At 32.0% G+C, this 26,127-nt stretch overlaps 1 protein-coding gene across 1 annotated transcript in view; it reads right to left on the bottom strand.

Annotated features, from left to right (window-relative positions):
- Positions 1 to 19,774: 19,774 nt before the first annotated feature.
- Positions 19,775 to 26,127, bottom strand: part of LOC132745130 (phosphatidylinositol 5-phosphate 4-kinase type-2 alpha-like) — a 45,401-nt gene continuing 39,048 nt past the window's right edge. The window contains exon 9 of the mRNA XM_060733959.1: positions 19,775 to 24,467. Coding sequence (XP_060589942.1) covers positions 24,283 to 24,467 — 185 coding nt within the window. The 3' untranslated portion in view covers positions 19,775 to 24,282. The remainder of the gene's footprint in view (positions 24,468 to 26,127) is intronic.

Genomic DNA, 26,127 nt, shown 5'->3' with positions numbered 1-26,127 from the left:
CATTTTGAGAAAGAAGACGTTCACAATTCTAGACAATTCAAGACAGTGTAAGACAGAAGATAGCGCGAGATAGAATACAGTGTTATATATAAAAGATTGTGCGAGATAGAAAACAGTGAAAGAAAGATTAGAGAACATTGTAAGATAGAAGATAGTGCGAAATAGAAGACAGTGTAAAGTAGAAGATAATACGAGATAGAAGACAGTGTAAGGAAGAAGATAACGTGAGATAAAAGACAGTATAAGATAGTGTAAGGTAGAAGATAGTCTAAGATAGAAGACAGTGTAAGATAGAAGATAGTACGAGATAGAGGACAGTGTAAGTTAGAAGTAAGTGTAAGATAGAAGACAGTGTAAGATAGAAGACAGTGTGAGGTAGAAGATAGTACGAGATAGAAGACAGTGTAAGATAGAAGATAGTGTAAGGTAAAAGACAGTGTAAGATAGAAGACAGTGTAAGGTAGAAGATAATGTGAGATAGAAGACAGTGTAAGATAGAAGATAGTGTAAGGTAGAAGACAGTGTAAGATAGAAGATAGTGTAAGGTAAAAGACAGTGTAAGATAGAAGACAGTGTAAGGTAGAAGATAATGTGAGATTGAAGACATTGTAAGGTAGAAGATAGGGTAAGATGGAAGACAGTGTAAGAAAGAAGACAGTGTTAAATAGAAGATAATGTGAGATAGAAGACAGTGTAAGGTAGAAGATAGTGTAAGGTAGAAGATAGTGTAAGGTAGAAGATAGTGTAAGGTTGAAGATAGTACGAGATAGAAGACAGTGTAAGATAGAAAATAGTGTAAGGTAGAAGACAGCACGAGATAGGAGACAGTGTAAGATAGAAAGTAGTGTAAGATAGAAGACAGTGTAAGATAGAAGATAGTGTGAGGTAGAAGATAGTACGAAAAAGAAGTCAGTGTAAGGTAGAAGATAATGCGAGATAGAAGACAATGTAAGATAGAAGATAATGCGATATAGAAGACAGTGTAAGATAGAAGACAGTGTAAGGTAGAAGACAGAGTAAGATAAAAGACAATGTAAGATAAAATACAGTGTAAAATAGAAGACAGTGAAAGAAAGATTAGAGAACATTGTAAGATAGAAGATAGTGCGAACTAGAAGACAGTGTAAAGTAGAAGATAATACGAGATAGAAGACAGTGTAAGATAGAAGATAGCACGAGATAGAAGACAGTGTAAGATAGAAGATAATGTGAGATAGAAGACAGTGTTTGATAGAAGATAGTACGATATGAATACAGGATTAGATAGAAGATAATGCAAAGTAGAAGAAGTGTAAGGTAGAAGAAAATGCGATGTAGAAGACAGTGTAAGGTAGCAAAATAGTGTAAGAAAGAAGACAGTGTGAGATAGAAGATAGTGTAAGGTAGAAGATAGTGTAAGGTAGAAGATAGTGTAAGGTTGAAGATAGTACGAGATAGAAGACAGTGTAAGATAGAAAATAGTGTAAGGTAGAAGACAGTACGAGATAGGAGACAGTGTAAGATAGAAAATAGTGTAAGATAGAAGACAGTGTAAGATAGAAGATAGTGTGAGGTAGAAGATAGTACGAAAAAGAAGTCAGTGTAAGGTAGAAGATAATGCGAGATAGAAGACAATATAAGATAGAAGATAATGCGATATAGAAGACAGTGTAAGATAGAAGACAGTGTAAGGTAGAAGACAGTGTAAGATAAAAGACAATGTAAGATAAAATACAGTGTAAGATAGAAGACAGTGAAAGAAGGATTAGAGAACATTGTAAGATAGAAGATAGTGCGAACTAGAAGACAGTGTAAAGTAGAAGGTAATACGAGATAGAAGACAGTGTAAGATAGAAGATAGCACGAGATAGAAGACAGTGTAAGATAGAAGATAATGTGAGATAGAAGACAGTGTTTGATAGAAGATAGTACGATATGAAAACAGGGTTAGATAGAAGATAATGCGAAGTAGAAGAAGTGTAAGGTAGAAGAGAATGTGATATAGAAGACAGTGTAAGGTAGCAAAAAAGTGTAAGAAAGAAGACAGTGTGAGATAGAAGATAGTGTAAGGTAGAAGATAGTGTAATATAAAAGATAGTGTAAGATAGAAGATAGCGTAAGATAGAAGATAATGCGATACCGAAGACAGCGTAAGATAGAGGACAGTGTAAGGTAGAAGATAATGTAAGATAGAAGACAGTGTAAGGTAGAAGATGATGCGAGATAGAAGACAATGTTAGGTAGAAGATAGTTCGAGATAGAAGACAGTGTAATGTAGATGATAATGTGAGATAAAAGACAGTGTAAGATAGAAGATAGTGTAAGATAGAAGACAGTGTAAGATAGAAGACAGTGTAAGGTAGAAGATGATGCGAGATAGAAGACAATGTTAGGGAGAAGATAGTTCGAGATAGAAGACAGTGTAATGTAGATGATAATGTGAGATAGAAAACAGTGTTAGAAAGAAGATAGGACGAGATAGAAGACAGTGTAAGATAGAAGATAGTGTATGGTAGAAGATAGTGTAAGATAGAAGACAGTGTAAGGTAGAAGATAATGTGAGATAGAAAACAGTGTTAGAAAGAAGATATGACGAGATAGAAGACAGTGTAAGATAGAAGATAGTGTAAGGTAGAAGAGAGTATAAGATAGAAGACAGTGTAAGATAGAATATTATGTGAGATAGAAGACAGTGTTAGGTAGAAGATAGTACGAGACAGAAGACAGTGAAAGGTTGTAGATAGTACGAGATAGAAGACAGTGTAAGATAGAAGATAGTACGAGATAGAAAACAGTGTAAGATAGAAGTAAGTGTAAGATAGAAGACAGTGTAAGATAGAAGTAAGTGTAAGATAGAAGACAGTGTAAGATAGAAGACAGTGTGAGGTAGAAGATGATGCGAGATAGAAGACAATGTAAGGTAGAAGATAGTACGAGAAAGAAGACAGTGTAAGGTAGATGGTAATGTAAGGTAGAAGGCAGTGTAAGATAGAAGATAGTGTAAGGTAGAAGACAGTGTTAGATAGAAGATAGTGTAAGGTAGAAGATAATGTGAGATAGAAGAAATTGTAAGGTAGAAGATGGTGTAAGATAAAAGACAGTGTAAGGTAGAAGACAGTACGAGATAGAAGACAGTGTAAGGTAGAAGATAGTACGAGATAGAAGACAGTGTAAGATAGAAGATAATGCGAGATAGAGGACAAAGTAAGACAGAAGACAATGCGATATAGAAGAAAGTATAAGGTAGCAGACAGTGTAAAATAGAAGATAGTGTAAGGTAGAAGACTGTGTAAGATAGAAAATAGTGTAAGGTAAAAGATAATGTGAGATAGAAGACAGTCTAAGATAGAAGATAATGTGAGATAGAAGACAGTGTAAGATAAAAGATAATGTGAGATAGTAGACAGAAGGATAATGTGAGATAGTAGACAGTGTAAGTAAAGTAGAAGAAAATGCGAGATAGAAGACAGTGTAAGGTAGAAGACAGTGTAAGATAGAAGATAGTGTAAGATAGAAGGCAGTGTAAGGTAGAAGACAGTGTAAGGTAGAAGATAATGTGAGATAGAAAACAGTGCATGATAGAAGATAGTGTAAAGTAGAAGATAATATGAGATAGAAGATAGTACGAGATAGAAGATAGTGTAAGATAGAAGACATTGTAAGATAGAAGATAGTGTGAGATAGAAGACATTGTAAGATAGAAGATAGTGTGAGATAGAAGACATTGTAAGATAGAAGATAGTGTGAGATAGAAGACATTGTAAGATAGATGATAGTGCGAGATAGAAGACAGTGTAAGATAGAAGATAGTGTAAGATAGAAGACATTGTAAGATAGAAGATAGTGTGAGATAGAAGACATTGTAAGATAGAAGATAGTGTGAGATAGAAGACAGTGTAAGATAGAAGATAGTGCGAGATAGAAGACAGTGAAAGATAGAAGACAGTGTTAGGTAGAAGATAGTGCGAGATAGAAGGCAGTGTTAGATAGAATATAGTACGAGATAGAAGACAGTGTAAGATAGAAGATAGTGTAAGGTAGAAGACAGTGAAAGATAGAAGACAGTGTAAGGTAGAAAATAATGTGAGATAGAAGACAGTGTAAGGAAGAAGATAGTACGAGATAGAAAGCAGTGGATAGGAGATAGAATGCAGTGTAAGGTAGATAGATGATAATACGAGATAGAAAACAGTGTAAGGTAGAAGATAATGCGAGAAAGAAGACAGTGTTAGATAGAAGATAATGCGAGAAAGAAGACATTATCAGGTAGTTCTAGATCATTCAAAATAGAAGACAGTGTAATATAGATTGAATTCTTCGAGTATATACCCATCTTATTTCATTTTGGACTTTATATGATTATCTACCATTTTTGATATATATAAAAGACTTGCATTTCACTGTAAAGGAATTCCACTGAGACCTAAAGCTAGAAACATAAAATTTGTATTCCTAACATAGATCAGCTGGTGCACTTAAGACAGAAAAAAATGTAAAAGTTAACTAAGAATTATGATCAGAAATAAATTGGAAACCGCTCTATTTATCTCAATTTAAAGCAACACTAAATAAATATGTTAAAATATTTTTGCCGTCGGCCTAAAAACCAAGCATTCTACAGTTTCATTAACCGTTTTAACAGTATCGTTGTAAATCTCATCAAATATTGTTCATAAATTAAGATTTTAAATGGAAAACCCCACGGTAACACTAAAGTTCGTATACGAATTTTAACATGCAAATGAAGACTATAATCAGCTTGTGTATGCGCTACGTCACGGTGTTATAGTTGCTATCCGGAACACAGCAAATATAAGATTTTCTTGTGCAAACACACTTTTTACCGTTTAAGCTTCACGGTGCACGAGGCCTGTGGTTCAGAAAAAATAATCATCTCATAAAAAAGATTAAATTTGTATGAAAATATCCTTTACAATGCGGAAATATACTGTTAAATTAGGACTGCTACATATAGTCACGTTTGTTGATTTAACATTGATGTACGGATGATCCGAAGGCGGAGTTTCTCATGCAAACAGAAATTGTACTACCTAATTCGCCACAATGAGGTTGCACATTTGTATGCTCATTAAACTCATTTTGGTTGTCTGGACACCAAAATAAGATCTGGAGTCGATATGAAACCTAATTTGTTAATGAAATGTCGCTATTTCTTTTTTTATGAAATTTATTTAATGTAACTTTAAGCATTGCAACGCTTTTCAATTTTGCGCCATATTTCACCATTAGAATAATAATCCCAAAAACGGAGTGAGGGAATAATCTGTAATTTTGCACACATGTTTTTGGTCTTGATATACGTCAAGTAGAATATTAATCTCTAAATATTATTTCGAGTACAGTCATGTCAAAAATGTCAGTGGAGTCCCTTTTTTAATCACTTGCAATGAATTGTTTTTGATATTGAATCTTGAGAATGTGTATATATAAAATAAGTATTATAAGGAGTAAAAGAAAACAAGCCTCGTTTAGAAAACAATGACTGCAGGATAGGGTTTTTATTCAAAAATGTTAACATTGTTGGACACGAGAACGCTACGATCAACAGATAAAATAACACAACATCTTTGTACACCATGTGAATAACATGACAAAATGACAGCCATACGCTGTCCGCCAGATGATAACCATTTACCCGCTGAAATAAAAGAAAAAAAATACATTGTAATTCCAGAAATAAAATGACGTTAAAATTCTTTTTATAGTGAAAATAAGATAGGCTCTCAAAGCACACGCTGTTATTTTTCTTATTTTTAAAATTAGTGAACTTATATCCTCAAAAAACAGTTATTACACTTTTTTCTTTATACAAGTTTGTATTTATTCGGGAAAGTATATGTAGATGTCAATTTAAGCTAATGAATAAAAAATAAACGAAAAGAATGGAATTTTTAATGATGCTACACTAAAATGTTAAAAGTTTCCAAAATAAATTACGTTAAGGAAGGAAATATTTTACTAATTTTTGCGATCGGTATTTACGCATTGAAGACCCGTTTGAGGTTTTTTTCAATATCATCAAGTTATTCATTATTTACTTACAGTTGTAACAAATTCAAAAGAACGCCGAGTGTTGGGAACTTAATTAAGTCACGTGTTGGTTAACTTTTACTTTAAGCACGTGATCTGAGATGATATACTTACACTGAAACTTCGTCATCTGTAAAGTTACCATAAACAACATGGAAATTTGTTCCTCTACTACCAAATATGGCAAAGATGATCACTAAAAACCCGAGCAATGAAACTGAAACAATAAATTCTCATGATGTTAAACAATATACATGTGTGTACATATATTCTCGTTCGTTAAATATGATAATAAACAAAACAATATCATTGAAATAACATGATGATGACAGTCATCATTATCATTGCTTAATGTTGTTTTTTGTTGTTTTTTTTTTAAATAAAATCATTGAGATATTTTTTATCATAAATATTGTTGACAGTTCAGATAACATGATGGTGAACATGATTATGCGTATCACTGTAGACAACATGATCATATACAAAATATTACTTATTGAGATAACATGATTAGAAAAGATATCCCATTTTTATTTTTATTTCTTTATTGTTTTAACGAGAAGCGAGGTAATCAACACACATGGTTTTATCGTTGTTGTTTTTCATACAGATGTTTATCCGAAGCTGAATTTAAATAATGAGATTACATAAAGATAAGTTATGTGCAATAATTCATAAAGTTTTAGTTTTGTGTTAGCGTGTGTTGCAAAAATTTCATTGCAACTAATTATTTTTGTTTACTGTTTTTTATTTATTTATTTTTTCATTTTTAACATTTAGTTACCATTAGTACATGTGAAGCGTTAAGCATGCTTTGTCTGTTTCAACTAATATCTTTTCTGTATTGGTCAGTATTTATAAGTATGCATTTTAAAAGTTAAAATTGCCCAGGAGCCGTTCGACCAATATTTTAATATTGTAAATGCTTACTGATGAACGATTATCTCTACAAAATAAATTTATTCATTACATATTCCTTCTTTTGTAGTTTCACAGTATTTTTAATCCGCATCTTTTCTTTTATTACTTATTCCCACTTATTTCCAAACATGCAAAAATAGAAATAAATAAATAAATAGTGCTTAATAATAACTTATAAATAAAAAGTTCAGACACCTGATGGAAACTCGCCACAAGTAATTGTCTTAAATGCAGTACACAATTCGATTCAAGCAAAATTGGTGAACATTCAGAGACATGGGAGTTGTACAAATAATGAGACGCTAAATGACATGACATGTCGAAATACGCCCGTACTTTGTCAGGGCAGTGATGAAGATGAAATTGGTGTCAAGGGAAATCGTTCATATATTATTACAAACGATTTACATACATTTCTTGAAACTCTATATTTAATACGTGTATCCTCTATTAAAATAACACGAACCTAGAAACGTGTAGTTACACAAACAAAAGAAAACCACAGATACTATTATCAAAAATATACAATATATGTTATGATATATAATCCCCTATGTCGGAACTAATTATACCTATGAAGAAAACAGACACAAAACAAAAATCACAAAAACAGACAAAAAACAAAAGAAAAAAAAAGACAAACAACAAAAACAACTTACGAATTCCCCAGTTATTACTTCCTCCTCGGGACTGTGGGTTATTATAATATCCATAACTGTATTGTGATTGAACCACGCCCACTACTACCATCAGCGCCAGGAGCCCGATAAAAACGGGCTTCATCTTGCCTGTAAGAAACCGAGTTTGTAAATGATTGAATTTCTATTTTCTTTTTTATTTGAAAGAGTCCTTGTATATTTGTTCAATACGATTTAAAATATATAGAATTAATATCGCATAAAATGATAAATATTAATATTGCAAAAAATATTTATTTCTAAAATTCTGTTTGATAACTCCATAAATATGATATAAAGTTTTAAAAACAAGGGAAAGAAAAGCTCCATTCACTTTACTAGTATAAGAAGTGCATGCAGAATACCTAACGACGGTGACTGTCGAACCCCCTACTAATCCGTGCAGTAACTAAAAAGAACACGGGATTGGTATAAATAATCACGCGGTACCGCGAGGCCCGGCTTCCGGAAAATTTCCACTTTTCTGTATCAATAATTTCCTTCTTTTCGTGACAGCAGGTTCGTCTTGGTTTTAATGACTTTGATATTGTAATAATGTATTACACACTGATAGGAAATTGTAACCTTGTACAATATAATATTGTATCATAGTTTGGGGACCTTTCTGTTGAAAATGTGTCAGAGTTAACTCCTATACATATACATGCACCGTGCGTTAACTGGAGTGCAGGTATTAGTTACCCGCACTCCAGAGCATGCCCATTGATTGGCTCATTTTTGCTGGGGTTTACTTATTGTGACGGCAGAGAAAGTGAAAGCGACAGAAATGTTATATTTAGATGCTCGTTCATTGGTTTCTTTTCTCCGGGGTTTCATATTGAGAACAGGGAACGTGTTTTTATGTTTGACTATGATACAAAAGAGAAAGAACATCAAAACACTCGGCAATCTGATTTATACTCGGGAGCTATGCCCCCTCGTATAAATCAGATACCCTCGTGTTTCGAAGGTCTTTCTATTACGTATACATTAATAAATAGGTAAGTTTATTTACGGAGAATGATGTTCGAAATATACGGTGAGTGACATACGGTAAATATGGTGAATGATATATGGTTATTACGAAGAGTGATATTGGTTAATACGACGAGTGAACACAGTGTACGATGAGTGAACATGATAAATACGATGAGCAATATACGGTAAATACGGTGAATGATATACGGTAAATATGGTGAGTGAAATCTAGTAAATATAACGAGCGATATCTATAGGTCAATACGATAAGTGATTCTCATAAATACGATGAATGATACACGGTAAATATAATTAGTTAAAGGCGATAAATACGACGACAGAAACACGGTAAATACGATGGTTGATAAACGGTATTTGTTAAACGGTAAATGCGATGAAAGATACACGGTATATACGATGAAAGATACACGGTAAATACGATGAAAGATATACGGTAAATACAGGGAAATATACTGTGTATGTTATACGGTAAATACGGTGAATGATCATGGTGTATGGTAAATACGATAAATTTCATATGGGATGTTACATATTTGTTACAGAAACAATTCTTGAACAGGTTGAACTAAGTATTTTTGCAAATTTCAAACGAAGGGCCTCTTGTTTTTTTCAGATCCTCAGGCTTAGACAACAATATAGCAATGGTCCAATCACTGACCAGTTACTGTTTATTTACGGTCGGAAACCGGCAATGCATGTACAAAAGGATGGGGAGGGAGAAATTTAATTATCTTAAAATGTTTCAGGCTAATTTTCTGTATGACATTTGTGCGCAATAAAAGCTTCTCCTCGGCGATTTTGTTTTCCAATGAATTTACAATGTAAACTTGTATTGTATACAACTAACTTTGAAAGTATTAAACTTTTTGTCCTGCGGCTTCATTATTTTGCTTTCAAGGTTTAAATTTAAACATTTAGAGAACGAATATTAGTTAAATAATATTTTATTTATTTTTTAAAAACTATATAAATGAAAATTTTATGCTGTAAAATATTGAAAATATAGGTAATTTTGCACGTATGTACGTTTTATCTACGCAGGCTAGATCAGCCATTACTAATATATGAAATAAGTTCTAGGCAATTTTAGGGAGCGGACTCAAACGTGATTTATATATTAAGGGTGAACATTTTTCAAACATTACTTAATATATATGAAGGAAATAAATTGAGCATTCCTGGATTCTATACCGTACACATGCAATGTTCCTAACAAACCATCTAAAATAGTGGCAAAAGACAAAAACGTTAGACCTATCATCTACCAAATCAACGTGGCAAATGTACAACGAGCTCTCGTTTCCTACTCTATATACAATATACATAAAAGATTGGATATATTTGGAATACATCTGTTATTTTAAAGCTCAAGTATTACTGTATACTACCGGGCCTCTATACACGGAAACTAGCAACTGCTTAAAACTCTATTCATAACAAAAGAAAATTATTATCTATTCAATGCCCATCACTCTGCAATTTATTGTCTTGGCTCCAAAAATACAGGTAATTAACAGTTGGCAGCTCACATCCAGTTTTCTAATATGTCTATTTTTTGCAAGTCACATACGTTTTCTGACATGCCCTAAATTTGCAACACACATGCAGTGTTTTAACATGCCCTATTCTGGCTATGAAAATGTTTATGCTATGACATTTATTGGCAAGTCAAATACAATTTTCTGCCATTTCATATACTGTATTGGCTACTCACGTGCAGGTTCATACGCATCTAATTTTAGCAAAATACACGCAGTTTCTGCAATGCCCGTTATTGGCAACCCGCAATACCCGTTATTGGCAACCCTAATGGCAGTTTCTGCAATGCCCGTTATTGGCAACCCGCAATATCCGTTATTGGCAACCCTAATGGCAGTTTCTGCAATGCCCTACATTGACAAGTCGAATGACGTTTTCTGCCGTGACCTACATTGTAAAGCCACATGCATTTGTCGAACAAACGTTATATTGGCAAACCATTTCCGGTTTTATGCCATTACATTGTACTTATGTTGATCACGTGCTTTATCGGCAAGTCAATTGCCGTCTTTATTATATACTGAACCAAAAAAGAAACTTTCGCAAAGTATGTGCCAGTTGTTCAAGGGTACCACTTAGATGTACACACTTATATATATGTAGTAGCTTGTAAAACTCGTTTTGTTTGCAAAATCGGTCAGCTAATCCCCGTATAAAAGCCCGATATGTTTATTCAACGTAAAAATCGAGTTTCAAAAGGATTGAAAAACTGTACTAACATATCTACATTCAAACTTGGAGAAAGCTTCTTTTTTGTTTCAGTATAGTTAAGAAAGCTAAATACGAGTTGAGAATACTATCTTTTATAGAATTTTAAGGGTATTTTTAATCCATAGTTCCGATATATTGCATATCTGAAAAATATATTTCGATATAAGATTGCAAGATAAACAAGACATTTTTTTGTAAAACATGAAGAAGAAGAAGAACTTGAAGACGAAGAAGAACAAGAAGGAAAAGAAAACGTTTATTTATCACTAAAACATCAACATGCACCCCTAACGCCAGCCAATAAGTCATGTGGCCAAGTCATTCTGACTGACTAATAATGACCTAGTGGCAAACAAACAAGACTTTGTAACAGAGTTACCAAACGTCCCCGCCTAACGGAAGTTTTCATGAAGCACAAAATTGTGCTATTTTAAACTACAGTGGCACAAGTTGAAAACTGGAAATCTTTTACTAAGTAATTGACAAAAAACTCTACAAATACTGAATAAATTAAGAAGCAAACCCCAAGGTCCATAACTACACATGCTGATCAACATTCTTGTATACTTTCAGGACTAAAGGTCAAATACGTTTTGAGATATGCATGAACAAGTCTATAATATATACTAAGTCAAGGGCAAAAACTCCAACAAAACTAAAGAATATCCACATGCAAAATCCCAGGGGGATAGCTTCACAGTGATATTGATCATCATTCCTGTAAAGTTGGTTGATTCTAACTCAAACACTCAAGGTACACATAAGACAAAATTTGGAATGGTTTTTACTAAGTCAAGGGCAATAAAATTAGAAACGCTGAATAAATCCACAATTAAACTCCAAGGTGCACAACTACATTAACTACCAATATTTATGTAAAGTTTCGTGACTCTAGGTCAAATACTTCTTGAAATATACACAAGTTGAAAAATTGCAAATTTTTAATAATTCAAGAAACACTGAAAAAAAAAGCCACAACCAAAACGCCTAGTGCGCAACTACACATGCTGACCAACATTCCCTCTAAGTTTCATGGCTCTAGGTCAAATACTTTTTGAGCTACGTGCAACACAAATTGAAAATTGGAAATTTTTACTAAGTCAAGGGCCGTAACTCTGACAAAACATAAAAAATCCACAAGCGAAACCCCAGGTGCACAAACTCACGTGCTGAGCAACATTCCTGTAAAGTTTCATGACTCTAGGACAAATACATTTTGAGCTACGTGCGACACAAGTTGAAGATTGCAAATTTCACTAAGTCAGGGGCAATAACTCTACCAATACTAAATAAATCCACATGCAAACACCAAGGCGCACAACTAGACATGCTGACCAATATTACTGTAAAGTTTCATGACTCTAGGTAAAATAGTTTTTGAGCTATGTGCGACACAAAAGATAACAGACGGACGGATTGACAGACAGACGGATTGGCAGATGGACAAGAGTTTATCTAAATGCCACCCCCTATTGTGGGGCACACTAATTTCTGTGTATGTGTAAAAAGAAATGCATTTGTATAGCTGTTATCACTATTTTAAAGGCACAAAATGTGTTAAATACAAAATCAGTGCTGGATATGGAGTCACCAATCAAGGTATGTGGGGAATTCACCAATGACATTTTATTTGCATAGGTCTGACTTGGCATCATATCCTGTAACAGATTATTTTAGGGTTTGACCTCCAAGTGTGACCTTGACTTTTGAGGTAGGGGTCTGGGTGTTGTGCATGACATCTTGTATTATTATTGTAAAATTTTGAGCCAATTTTATGATGAAAAGTTATATATCGAACATAAAATATACCTTAGAACAGACAATGTTAAGCTTTTGTAACCAAGTGTGATCTTGACATGAAGGTAGGGGTCTGGGTGATGCGCATGACAACTGGTCCCATTTTTTTGTGAACATTTTTGCCAACTTATTTCAAAATCTCTTAAACAATAAAAAAATAATTGACTGGACACAAAAGATACAAGTACCCAATCAAAAACTTTGATCTCTTAGTGTGGCCTTGACCTTGGAGACAAGGGTCAGCATGTTGTGCATGACACATCATCTTATTATTGTCAACATTTGGTCCCAGTAATTTCAAAATCCCTTGATTTATGAAAAAGTTATGGACCAGACACTACAAATACCCTCGAACAGACAATGATAACTTTTTATTCCCAAGTGTGACCTTGACCTTAAAGGGGTGTTGCGCTTGCGCACGTCATATCATTTTCTTATTGTGAATATTTGTGCCTAGTATTTTCAAAATCCTTTGATGGACGAGAAAGGTATATATTGGCAACAAAATATACCCTATAACAGACCATATTAAGCTTTGACCTCCAAGTGTGACCTTGAAGGTAGAGGTCTGGGTGTTGCATATGACACATCATCTTATTATCCAAGTAATTTTAAATCCCTTGATCTATTAAAAAGTTATGGACCGGACACAAAATATACCCTGTCACAAACTATTCCAAGTGTGACATTGACCATAGAGGTAGGCAACTGGTTGTTGCACATGACACATTGTCTCATTATTGTGAACATTTGTGGCAAGTATTTTCAAAATCCCTTCATGGATAAGAATTTTATGGACCGGACACAACATACACCTCAAATAGACAATGTTGACATTTAATCACCATGTGTGACCTTGACGGTAGTGGTCTGGTTGTTGCGCATGACACATTGTCTTATTATAACAAACATTTGTGCCAAACTATTTCAAATTCTTTGATAAATGACATAGTAATGGACCAAACACGAAAGTGTGACGGACAGACAGAGCCTATTTCAATAACCCCCTTTTTTCTTGGAAAAGGCAGAGGACAACAATAGGGTTGACCAATCTCAATACCCAGGCACATTTATGGATGCCCCTGCATCGAACTGTTTTGTCAATATACAGACACACAGCACAACAGATGGACAAGGGCTCATATATATATGTCCCACACTTAAGTTGTGGAGGCAAAAAAAAAAAAGACCTGAGAAACTGTGATTTAACAAGATTTTAATATTTTATCAATTGGACATTTAAAATTTACATAAAGTGAGGATACATAGTCTGCAGTCGCCACAGAATAAACAAGAAGCAGTAACAATATACAATCAAAATGTGTTGACATATGTGTTAACATCATCAGTATGTGTAATGAACAGCTTGATGTGTTAACACCATCATGTGTAATGACATATAAATGTGTAAAAATACAGTCAAAATAAGTAATTACATGGAGTGACTGTAGTCTACACAAAATAAGCAGTAACAATATACATATAATATTCTTAATGTGTAAACAATATACTTACATATGTTTTATGTGTTAAACTTTATTTTAAAACATGTGTAAACTAACCTTTTCATGACTACCTTAAATGTGTAAACATAATCTGACATGATGATGTACGACACGTGTAATTATTTATAACATATAAAACAATTTTTATATGTAAACATCATGTAATTGTGTAAATATCATATTTAACACGTTTACAATACCTTGTTCCATTATAATGCCTTACTGCATAAAGTGTGCTATGAACTCGAATAATAAATAGACTGAAAAAATGTAAAGTACATAATATTTATGTTTTTATTTTTTGTGTAAAAACATTAAGTGATACCAATTTATAAACAGCTTTGATGGGAAAGAAACTGCATTATACATATATATATATTAAAACATTCAAGTAATTAAACAAAGATAGGAAAGTTCTCCTGAAGAAACAAAAAATAAATCTACAGATATTGTCAGTTAAAGGAATTCTTGACTTTATGAAATAAGTTTCACAATTGTGAAATAATTCTGAAATATGTTACACATCAGTGGGAATAAATATGTTCATTATTTCTGAAATATAAGAAAATACGAAAATATAGCAAAAACGTTGGTGTTTCTAGAAATAAATTATAAAATATATTTTTTCAGTAACTCAACATGGCCTAGACAACCATGAGGTGTGACCAGGTTTTACAGTGTATTGGTTGCTCAAATAGAATTATTATGTCGTTAAAATTTGTTTATTTATTTATGGACATTTCTAAGTTCAAAGCAAAAATGTATAACACAATTTTACTGGGTCATGAATGAATTCTCATTTTCTATTCTTTATCTAAGTAAAACTACCATGTTAGTCCCAAAGCATGGAAGTTTGATTTACATGTACTTTTTTCACCTTCCCAAAGACATATATAATATTACACAACAAAAGCAATAATATGAAATAAACTAATTACAGAATTTATATATTTTGCTGTAGAAAAAACAAAACAAAACAAAACACCGGGTTTAATGCTGAATTAACTGTCGACATTTATATCTATTAATTTATTCAAAAATTGCTCTACTTCAAGATGACTGTCTGTCGACAGCAAAATTTAAGTTTTGATGTTGACATGAAAATCCCACTGTATGTTGACAGGAGATTTTTTGTTTTGTTTTAATACTTGTGCAATTATTTTTACTTTATTTTGTAATTGGGTCAGTATATTAAAAGCAAAATTTGCATTTAAGTAATATACTTATTTTTTTAAAACTTGAAACTACTGCAAATTGACAGCAAAATTCTTATTTGTTCAAAAATATTTCACATAAAAACTGTCTTTTTTTTTGGATAAATTTTTTTTTTACTTTTTCCAGAAAACGTTGGTTTGAAACTGTAACTTGAAACAAAATTATTCACAACAGAAAGGATTTCAATTATTTTATGCATTGATATATCGGAAATGATGATAGATTTTGTTTCCATGGATACAACAACAGAATTTACAATGACCTGAATGGGAAAAAAAGAAGGAAATAAAATTTAACATAAACAAAAAAGTACACTAACTTTCACAAACAATTTTTTGTTCCACCAAAATAAAAACATAAAATTTGAAGACTCCCACAATGAAGTAAGTTAATTAGTTATATAGAGAGGGTATGTCCACAATATATCTTGCTAATTTCAACATACTTTTTGAATGCAATAAACATATTAATGAAGCACATTTTTCTATTGAAACCAACAGATCTTAGCGGAAGAAAAATTAACAAAAGTAGTGGAAATATATTGTAATGACTTTTAATAAACAGATTATGTTCCGTTAAAGATAACCATAAATGCTTTCTTGAAGGAAACATTGAAAATTCCCACCTAATATTGAAGTAAATGTACATATCAATGGATTAACACAGAAAATAATTCTTCAAGGAAATGGTCTGCTTTTAGCATTACCAAGAACAAAAATATAAAGAAAAATAATCAATGGGAATTTATTCTTTATTAAAATTTGACATGAATGCTAACTTTGTGCAAACACCTATTATTTTATTATTTATTATTTCTTCCCCTTTTTATGTATTATTAGTACTTTGTAAAGCATGCATACATGTAATAAATTTTTATGAACACTGAAATATTGAACCAAATCAAAAGTATATATAGTCATCTATAAACATAAAATTACAAGATTTAAAAAAAAAATTAACATGGTACTTTAAGACATTGCATTATTAACATACTACAATTCAATTCTTTACTTTTATATATTACTCAATATTCAATTGTAAAGCTATACTTCTTCTATCAGAAAATAAACACAACAACAGCACATCAAAATTCAAGCTATTAAAATACCAGAAACAAATATCAAAAATTATAATAGCCTAAACAAATAGAAGCTTTAGTTTTTATATATCTTCTTTCCCTTTTTTCTATAAAACCCCACAAAATTTTTTTACACAGAATGCTCATAATTAACATTTTAAATTTTCTACAAGGCCTTTAAAATTGATGAAGATGGTCAACAAGATCGATCTAAATTCAAATTTGTTCATGAACATTCATTGACAGTAATTATGATACTAATAATTTGCCTTGACCATTTGAAGGAAGTGTGCAAACAAATTAAATTTTGTGTATATTATTCAGCAGTTAGTATTCCAATTAAGGCTGTCAAAAATGCAATAATGTTGACAATAGTCATTTTATGATCTGCCAGATCACACAGCACTGGTATGATGATAAAAACTCAAACATAGTTACTTGTTTAAAAAAATTGTTCATTACTTTTGGACAAATAAAAAAATATTCTGTAAAAAATGTTTTCATCCTAAGGCCAAATGGTGAAATTTTAAGCTTTTACATAACATTTTAACTTACACATTCAACCAGTTGAGCTCCCTGTCTGAAATAGACTTGACCGGTGTCCATTTTTGGAACTGTCCATTATAAAATAAAAGAAAGAAAAAATCGAAGGGAAAATCAGTCTTTTCAGTCCTGAACATCGATAAGATTACATAAGGAATCAATTCCATGATAACATTTTATTTTAATTAAATCTACCAAAATGTTGTTTTTTTTTAGTTACTAACGATTTAAAAGTCATACCATTCCTCAGCAACAATACATAATATATCAGTTACAACTAAGGTATTATTTAAACAAATATTTTATTACAAAAAATAATTGTTATATATGTTAACACAAATTAACTACATTATATTCTTATTATTGAGTATTCAAATACAGAATATTATGTCCTCATTTATCAAATTTGTTTTACATAAAGGGAAGATAACTCTGTTTATCAGTTTTCATTCTCACATAAGAGTTACCTCCCTTTATCTTCATAAACATATAAACATCAAACAATCGAAGAAAAAAAAAAAAAAAACGACAAAGTTTCACATAATTTATGTAAATAACTAGAAATGTGTCCATAGGACACGGATGCCCCCACACGTCACTGTTCTGTCAATCTTATGACTCTAGGTCAAATATTTTTGGACTACATGTGCCACAAGTTGAAAACTAAAAATCCACAAAGGGCCATAATTCTGTTAAATTTGGTCGCAGCAAAAATTCCTTCCTTTACTACCATCTACACATTAAGGTTGTTAATCCCTGGTAGTTTAAGCAAAATCTGCCATCTGGTTTAAGAGGAGTTGCGTTCACAAAATTTCTACATAGTATATAGTGAAAAAATCAACAAAGGGCCATAATTCTGTTAAATTTGGTCCCAGCAAAAATTCCTTCCTTTACTACAATCTACACCTTAAGGTTGTTCATCCCTGTAAGTTTAAGCAAAATCTGCCATCCGGTTTAAGAGGAGTTGCGTTCACAAAATTTCTACATAGTATATAGTGAAAAAATCAACAAAGGGCCATAATTCTGTTAAATTTGGTTGCAGCAAAAATTCCTTCCTTTACTACCATCTACACATTAAGGTTGTTCATCCCTGTAAGTTTAAGCAAAATCTGCCATCCTGTTTAAGAGGAGTTGCGTTCACAAAATTTCTACATAGTATCTAGTGAAAAAATCAACAAAGGGCCATAATTCTGTTAAATTTGGTCGCAGCAAAAATTCCTTCCTTTACTACCATCTACACCTTAAGGTTGTTCATCCCTGTAAGTTTAAGCAAAATCTGCCATCCGGTTTAAGAGGAGTTGCGTTCACAAAATTTCTACATAGTATATAGTGAAAAAATCAACAAAGGGCCATAATTCTGTTAAATTTGGTTGCAGCAAAAATTCCTTCCTTTACTACCATCTACACATTAAGGTTGTTCATCCCTGTAAGTTTAAGCAAAATCTGCCATCCGGTTTAAGAGGAGTTGCGTTCACAAAATTTCTACATAGTATCTAGTGAAAAAATCAACAAAGGGCCATAATTCTGTTAAATTTGGTCGCAGCAAAAATTCCTTCCTTTACTACCATCTACACATTAAGGTTGTTCATCCCTGTAAGTTTAAGCAAAATCTGCCATACGGTTTAAGAGGAGTTGCGTTCACAAGATTTCGGGACGTACGGACGGACGGACAATTGAAGAAAAAAAAAATACAGAAAAAAAAAACAAAAACAAAAAACAGGACAAAGTTTCACATAATTTATGTAAATAAAAATATTTTATACATATCAATAACTTTATCTAAGGCAACAGTTTAACAAATAAATTCATTAATCTTGACAATAATACATGGAACACAAATAATATTACGTGAACATGTTAAAAGGAAGTTACACACTTTCACCTCTTTAGCAACAATGGTGTGTTAAACCCCTTAATGAATATGAAATGTTAAGAATAATAAACAGTATAAGTGAACAATGATATATTAGAGATAACTGGATATATGGCTAACTTTTACCAGAGCTTTATTTGTTCTGCCAGTCTTCCTCAAAAGGGAAAGCATTGGATTTGTTTACAGGGTCACTGGTTTGATAGTTTGGAGAGGTGAAATTCTCAGTGACAATCAATTGAGTTATTGTATCATTCAGTCTAATAGTCATTTGAGCCGTGTCACGACAAAACCAACATAGTGCATCTGCGTCCAGCATTGATCCAGACCAGCCTGCGCATCCGCCCAGTCTGATCAGGATCCATGCTGTTCGCTATCAGTTTCTCTACTTGTAATAGAGTTGGTAAGCGAACAGCATGGATCCTGATCAGACTGCGCGGATGCGCAGACTGGTCTGGATCCATGCTGGTCACAAACGCATTATGTTGGTTTTGTCGTGACGCGGCTCATTTATCTCTCACCGCTGATTCTGAAATCATGCAGGATTAGTAGTAGGTCACTAGCTGAGACATTGGTAATTATTGGAGTCATAATTAGAAACTTAATTGTGAGCAAAGTATGGCTCAAACCTACAGTCACTGTAAGATGGATATCTATATATCATATTCAATCTTTAATTGCTTTTTTACAGGTAATAGGCAGCCAAGCAACCAGTTTCCCTTTATAAAATGTGCAAAATGAAAGCATATCAAGCACCTACCAGTATACAGTACATATTTACTCTAAATAACTTAAAACATTACTTAAATATCTAACATTTAAAGTATTAAAATGGAAATGTGAGTGTGTTTTTTTTTTGGAAATGTGACTTAAATGAGATGATTTTCTCCCAACATGATAAAGAAATATGATTTATTTTATTAAACTGATTGCATATATAATTTTCCAGTAACTGTGAAAAATCAAAAGTCTTCAACCATTCCCATGTTAAATTTACACAATGGATTTGTCAAGCTTTTATTTGATAATTTGAAAGTGCACAAATGTGGGACATTTTGGTATCAAAATGCTCAAAATTCAGAAGCCAACAGTTTAGTATGTTATTAGACTGCACAAAATGTGCGGACTGCACACCCTTGTGGTAGTAACTACTTTTCTACACCTGGGAAGCATCCATTAAAGTCTCAGTTTAAGTTTCCAAACATTAGAAATTATGTCAATGCAGAAACAATTATAATGTGCATTATGATTAAAGTTTGAGAAACTGATAAAAAAAATTCAATTGAAGTCGTTACAAATATGAAATATGAAAAAAAATTAATGTACAAAAAGAGAATTGATTCAAATTGCAAAATTTCATTTAAAACACAATTATCATGAATTTTATACTCTATCTACATGATGCACATTTATACATGGACCTGATCAGGACAATATAATGAAATGAAGCCAATTTTAGCAATATTGGGTTGTTGTGGTTTAGAAGTAATCCTAACATTGTTACAGGGGTTTCCAGCTTTACCGGTGGAGGAAGACTTCAGGTACTACTTTGTACAAACTGGCACCTCAGTAGAACCACAAACATTCTGTAAGCTAGCGGGATATCTTCCTCACACATGAAAGTATCAAATGTCACCGGCATGATTTGTACTATTAGAAGTTGAGTGGAAAGCCAATAATAGTTAATCAGATTTCTGAATAAAGCTACCTGAAAATATTCACTGAGAAATGGCTGGTGCAGATGCAAATTCAAAACAACTAATTGCATTCCAGTCATAATTTTTCTAGTTTATCTTGATTTTCATCTATTTGCATAAAACAATTGAGATAAACTACAAAATTATATTCAAAAATATCATAACAAACAAAAAAACAACAACAACATTTAGATGGAAAATATTGTTTTAAGCACATGTGTAAACACCTTTCACTTTAGTACTCTGCTATTTTGTTTTCTAATTTTCAAACCATTTCAGGTCACACTATAATTCACACTGTTATTTAAAAGAAAAGTCTTCTCAACATTACCATACCAATCAAAATATCAAACAAGAATGTTTCTGATGAAAATATAATGTAACTGACTAATGAGTGTAGCACTTTTAGACATGCCTTAAAAGTGTTAATTATACACAATAGAGCCCACATTTTCTTTCCAATGTTTGACCTTTTGACCTCACAATGTGACCTTGACCTTCACAGCATCAATATTACAATAAACATGTATTTTTATAAAGTAAAATGCCCCGCTCATGTATAAGCACATTCAAATGTCAACATGAAAGCAAAATGTAAACATTCAATCAATTTATATCAAAGTGTATCATTTAAAGCAGTGATATCAAATTATACAATTCATATATCAAAGTCCATAATTTATACCATTGATATCAGAGATAACAATTTATACTATAATATTGATATTAAAGTTAGCTCTAAACATAACATAAAGTGGTCAGCATTTGCCACCAGTATGAAGCCCAGACAGTCTACACATCATCACAGTCTGACTAGGGTCTATACAGCTGTCTTACTAACTGGATATCCTAAAATTGATAACTGGCATTTCTTAAAATGAAACAAGGTATGTCCTTATCTTAATAATTCAGCAAGAAAAGGATACAATAATTCACACAGATATCAAACATAACAATTTCATACTTTTATATCAATGCCCGTAAATTTTATCATCATGACGTTAATATTAAATCTCTTATCGTAAAGTTTTCAGATCAGTTTCCATTTTTATCAATTGTTTAACGGCCCATAATAGCATTATTTTACAAATGTCAATTTCATCAAACTTCACCATTCAACAAGTTCACATAATAACAATGATTTCAATTAGCAAAGCACTAGTAGATTTTCTTTTGAGATGGTAAAACGTGCCACTTTACAGTAAAAATTGCCAAGTTAATAATTCTGATCACATTCATATTTAAAAACACAATCTATAAGCAGTCTGTAATTGGCCTTTAAAGTTATAAAAGTTAATTTATACACAGGGAAATGTACCAGTCCGATATATTTATACATAAATAAGGATCAAGATAAGTAATCGCTGAAAGGTCAGGATCATATTTTTTTAATTTTGGTGGGTCAAGCTTCATTTAACAAGGTTAAGCTTATATTATTATGACTTTGGAAGAGTAAACGGTGGAACGTCTTTTTTTTTTGTTTTTTTAATAGTTAAGGTTTGTGGTGACTGTTTTTGAAACTTATAGGTGGATAAAATGTATGACATTAAATAATCAACAAAACTTGTGCAGGAAATAAATAAAAACAAACAGAATTATTGTGTGTATATAAGTTCTTGACCATGACCCTGCTGGGACCAAAAATGACTGACCTTTACCATCAAGTTTAGAGATAGGCCAGCCTGAACTTCTGAGCAATCTGACCTGGCTCTAGACTGTTAGAAGCTCATTATTATTATTATTATTTTTTGAAACCCCTTAAATTTTGAATGGCCTGTTCTTATTTCAAAGCAGGGAAATTCCATAACAAAACTTCAGCAGGCTTAGGATGATAAAAACATTATACATATGAGATTGAAAAAAAATAAATATTTGTCAACTCTTTATAATTGAAAAGAAATGTTTGATGTAAAACAAATATTTTCTTTTTTAAACAAAAACTGTTTTTTAATCTTGCTGCCTATTTTTATTTCAAACAAATCCAATATTTCAATAATTATAATTATCTGGAAGAATTTCTATAAATTACGTCATCATAATTATTAAAGATATCATTTACATTTTAAATAAATCACAAAATTTATAATGAAATTAAAACACAAATCATTACCTCAAAAAGGTTGTCTATTCATGTACATTATATACAATAAATAAAGATAAATCAATTACAACTTTGTTGTCTCAAAATGAAATTTACAACATCATATAACAAAAACATATCATATACAAAGTTCTTCCCCTTTAAGTTGTATTCCCCATTTACTTAACTTACTTTTAAGGTCAAATCCTAGAAAAAATAAATCATACTTCTCCTAACAGAAGCTAAATTATTATTTTGACACAGGCTTTTATACAGTAAGCTTACTTTCTGACTACTTACCAAATTACATGTAATTCATAATCAGTTTTGCATATTATTTTATATTTTAACTTGTACATATCAATAATTGCAATCATTAACATTTTCTAAAGCACTTATCTAAATCTGAGACAGAAGTTAACAATGCAAGTTTAATGCACTGGTAGAGTATAGTACAGTCAAACCAATGACTGTCAGATTTTTGGTATAGAGAATTGACTCAAGTCTTTCTTTATTTCATATAAGTTACTGCAGTTTTGTGTCAACCCAGATATACAGAAAAGTGATCTTTGCCAATCAAAAGTTCTGAAATATACCAAGGTAAAAAGGTAACATAGAATAAGACAAATAAGTGGTCTTTGCTAAGTCAAAAAAAAAGACAATAGACAACCTAAAATGAACAGGTTTCTAACCAGCCGATTCAATGTTGTGATCACCATATTGCACAGGTTTGACTTAACTTCAAAATGAGGAAATTCAGTATTACATCAGTGTTTATTAACTGTAAAAGCTGTACATAATAATCTGCATTTTCCACTGCTTTAAACTTTTTTGTATTTACGAGTTTGTACCAATCTTTTATAAAAAGGCATCAAGTTGGCAATATATATAGAAAATAAAATAAGACTAGAAAGAGAAAATTCTGTTGCTAAACATCCCCTTCTATTAACCTTATTAAATTGGGTCGCAACACAAGCATTACAAATTTTATTTCCAAGAAACACAACTCTGTATGTATGATATTTAAAGTAACAATAAGAGTTGCTTCCCTTTATTAAAAATCTGGTATCAATATTTTACTTGAGCTGCTTTTATTGAAGTTCATAGCATAGATCAATTTTGGTAAAAATAGTTCACAATTTTAAAAAGAATATATTATGCAAATCACTTGTTTGTAACAATCTCTGATCTACCCTGAAAAGTCGCATCTCCTAAATACCCCATCATTCTTCATCACTGATTAAAAGGCAATATAAACTTTGATCACTGGATGCATCAAGTATGGATATTAAATATGAATAATGAGCTGTCACATGTACAGATCAAACAATAACTTAAACATGGAACTTGATCGTTATAATGAAAAGCTTTTGTTCAAAAACTAAAAAAAAAACATCAGCGTAGACTTTACATACATAGTGCGTGATTTTCTACAAACATGACATAAATTATGATGGTGATAGCTAAATTCATACACATTCATCATACGTCCTGTATGCATGGGATAATATAGTGGTTTGCACAAGCCCTCAGTCATAAATAATGATAAAATACTATAGATTTAGCACATATACTGTCAAGAAATTTCTGTTTTATCACATTCAAGCACGTTTGTTTTATTCACTCGATACACTTGTCGATAAATTCAAGAAATCGTTTCATGTATTGATCAGGATGAACGGTGGATATTTCCGCCCCTGCTCCATGTTTCATAGTCTTTGCAGCTTGAGCGGTTCGTTTTTTCATGCCGTAGCGCGTTAAAATGTCAATCAGTGCGAGAAAATAAACCTCTTTCTTTGGTCCTCCTGCAATGAACAATAATAACATTGTAAATAGTCATTTGTTTAGTTTTTCTGTTTTGTTAATGCTGATTTTAAGACAGTTTTTGGCCATACTCAACAGTCAGTCCACCTAGCTGGGTGTTCAGGATAACTTTCCAGCTATTATCACTTTTTCCCCAAGTGACCAAATTCTAATCCTACTTGATTTCTAAATTAGTGGAGATAGTCGAGTGACAATTATTATCGATCAAATAATTATGGAGAATTTTCGCCTCATCTGAGGCTTAAACCAGCCACCCCTGGACTACATATAAAATTTTCTCCCTACTTAACTAGGCAGACAGACTAGATAGTTACACGCTCGAGGTACCTAGGTTACGTTCCAATTACATCTCAATTTCTTACAAAAAACGTAAGTTTTTACAAACAAGATTTTTAGATCTATTTGTAGATTTGCTCACAGCTTGTGCATTTTACATTTACAAGAGTAGAGTTGAACATTTTATATGAAAGCCAGGATGCAAATTATACATATAAGTTATTATCTTTATAAAATAACTGACAAATTTTCATTTTCTGTAAATCTTTTGGTTATCCATTACATAAAATCATATAAATGCTGCATCTTTTGTTTATATTCAGAACTATTCCATTTCTTTTTATCATAGTAGTGAAGAATTCACAAAAACATATCCCATCTACATTCAGACAAGGTAAAAACCACAAAATTAAAAGTCCCATGATACACTTATATATATATATATATATAAATATATATATATATATATATATATATATATATATATATATATATATATATATACTGGCATGCGAGCAGTTCCCGTACAGAAGCAGTACCCGTATTTTTCATTTAAACGCTTGATTTTTACTTGCATTCTTCAAAAATTAATTTCAAATCAAGCAGATACATAAACGAGACAAAATCTAAGTGTCAGCTCGGCAGTACGTATATAAAGTCTCATTTTAAATCACTTTCACCTGTGCGTCGTCAAAACGTGACCTTGTTTTCTGGGGGATTCCGTCCTTGTGCGCATGCGCAAAAATACTTACACGTGAGGCTTGTTAAAGGGTTGTCCACTAATACCACCTGTTTACAAATAAGTAGGCAATGTGATGTAAACTTGTTTAATTATCAGAATGTTGACCAATATTACTATATATAATAATTTTATGGCTTTGATGCGTAAAATATCATGCATACAAGCATGCTATTGCATGTGAATGCGTTGGGGTAACGGTACCGGGTAATTGATACCCGCGTTTAGTCTACGCTCTAATTCCTGAATTACATCTATTTATCTCTTAGATAATGGTCTGTTCAACAATTATAAATGAAAAATAGGTCCGATATAATAAAATTGTATAATTATAATGGGTTAGATTTTATGTACGGGAACTACTTCTCTTCATACAAAATAATGGATAATTTCGGTACCCCATATGAGGCCTCATAAGTTAGGGTTATACTATGTTTAGAACATGATGGAATTTCCATGATTTGTGTGATGAGCTGAATATTGATGTGTAACATTCAAATTTTGGTGAGTGAGCGTAATAAAAAATAATGTTTAAGTAACTATGATTTTTGTACGGGAACTGCTCGCATGCCAGTATACATTTTACCAATTTGATATAAGCAGAAAACATTTACTTACACTAAATC

Source organism: Ruditapes philippinarum, unplaced genomic scaffold, assembly GCF_026571515.1.
Source record: "Ruditapes philippinarum isolate M1 unplaced genomic scaffold, ASM2657151v2 ctg153_1_1_1_1, whole genome shotgun sequence".
NCBI classification, from domain to species: Eukaryota; Metazoa; Mollusca; class Bivalvia; order Venerida; family Veneridae; genus Ruditapes; species Ruditapes philippinarum.
The sequence above is the reverse complement of the archived record's forward strand: the minus strand, read 5'-3'. Positions and strand labels throughout refer to the sequence as shown.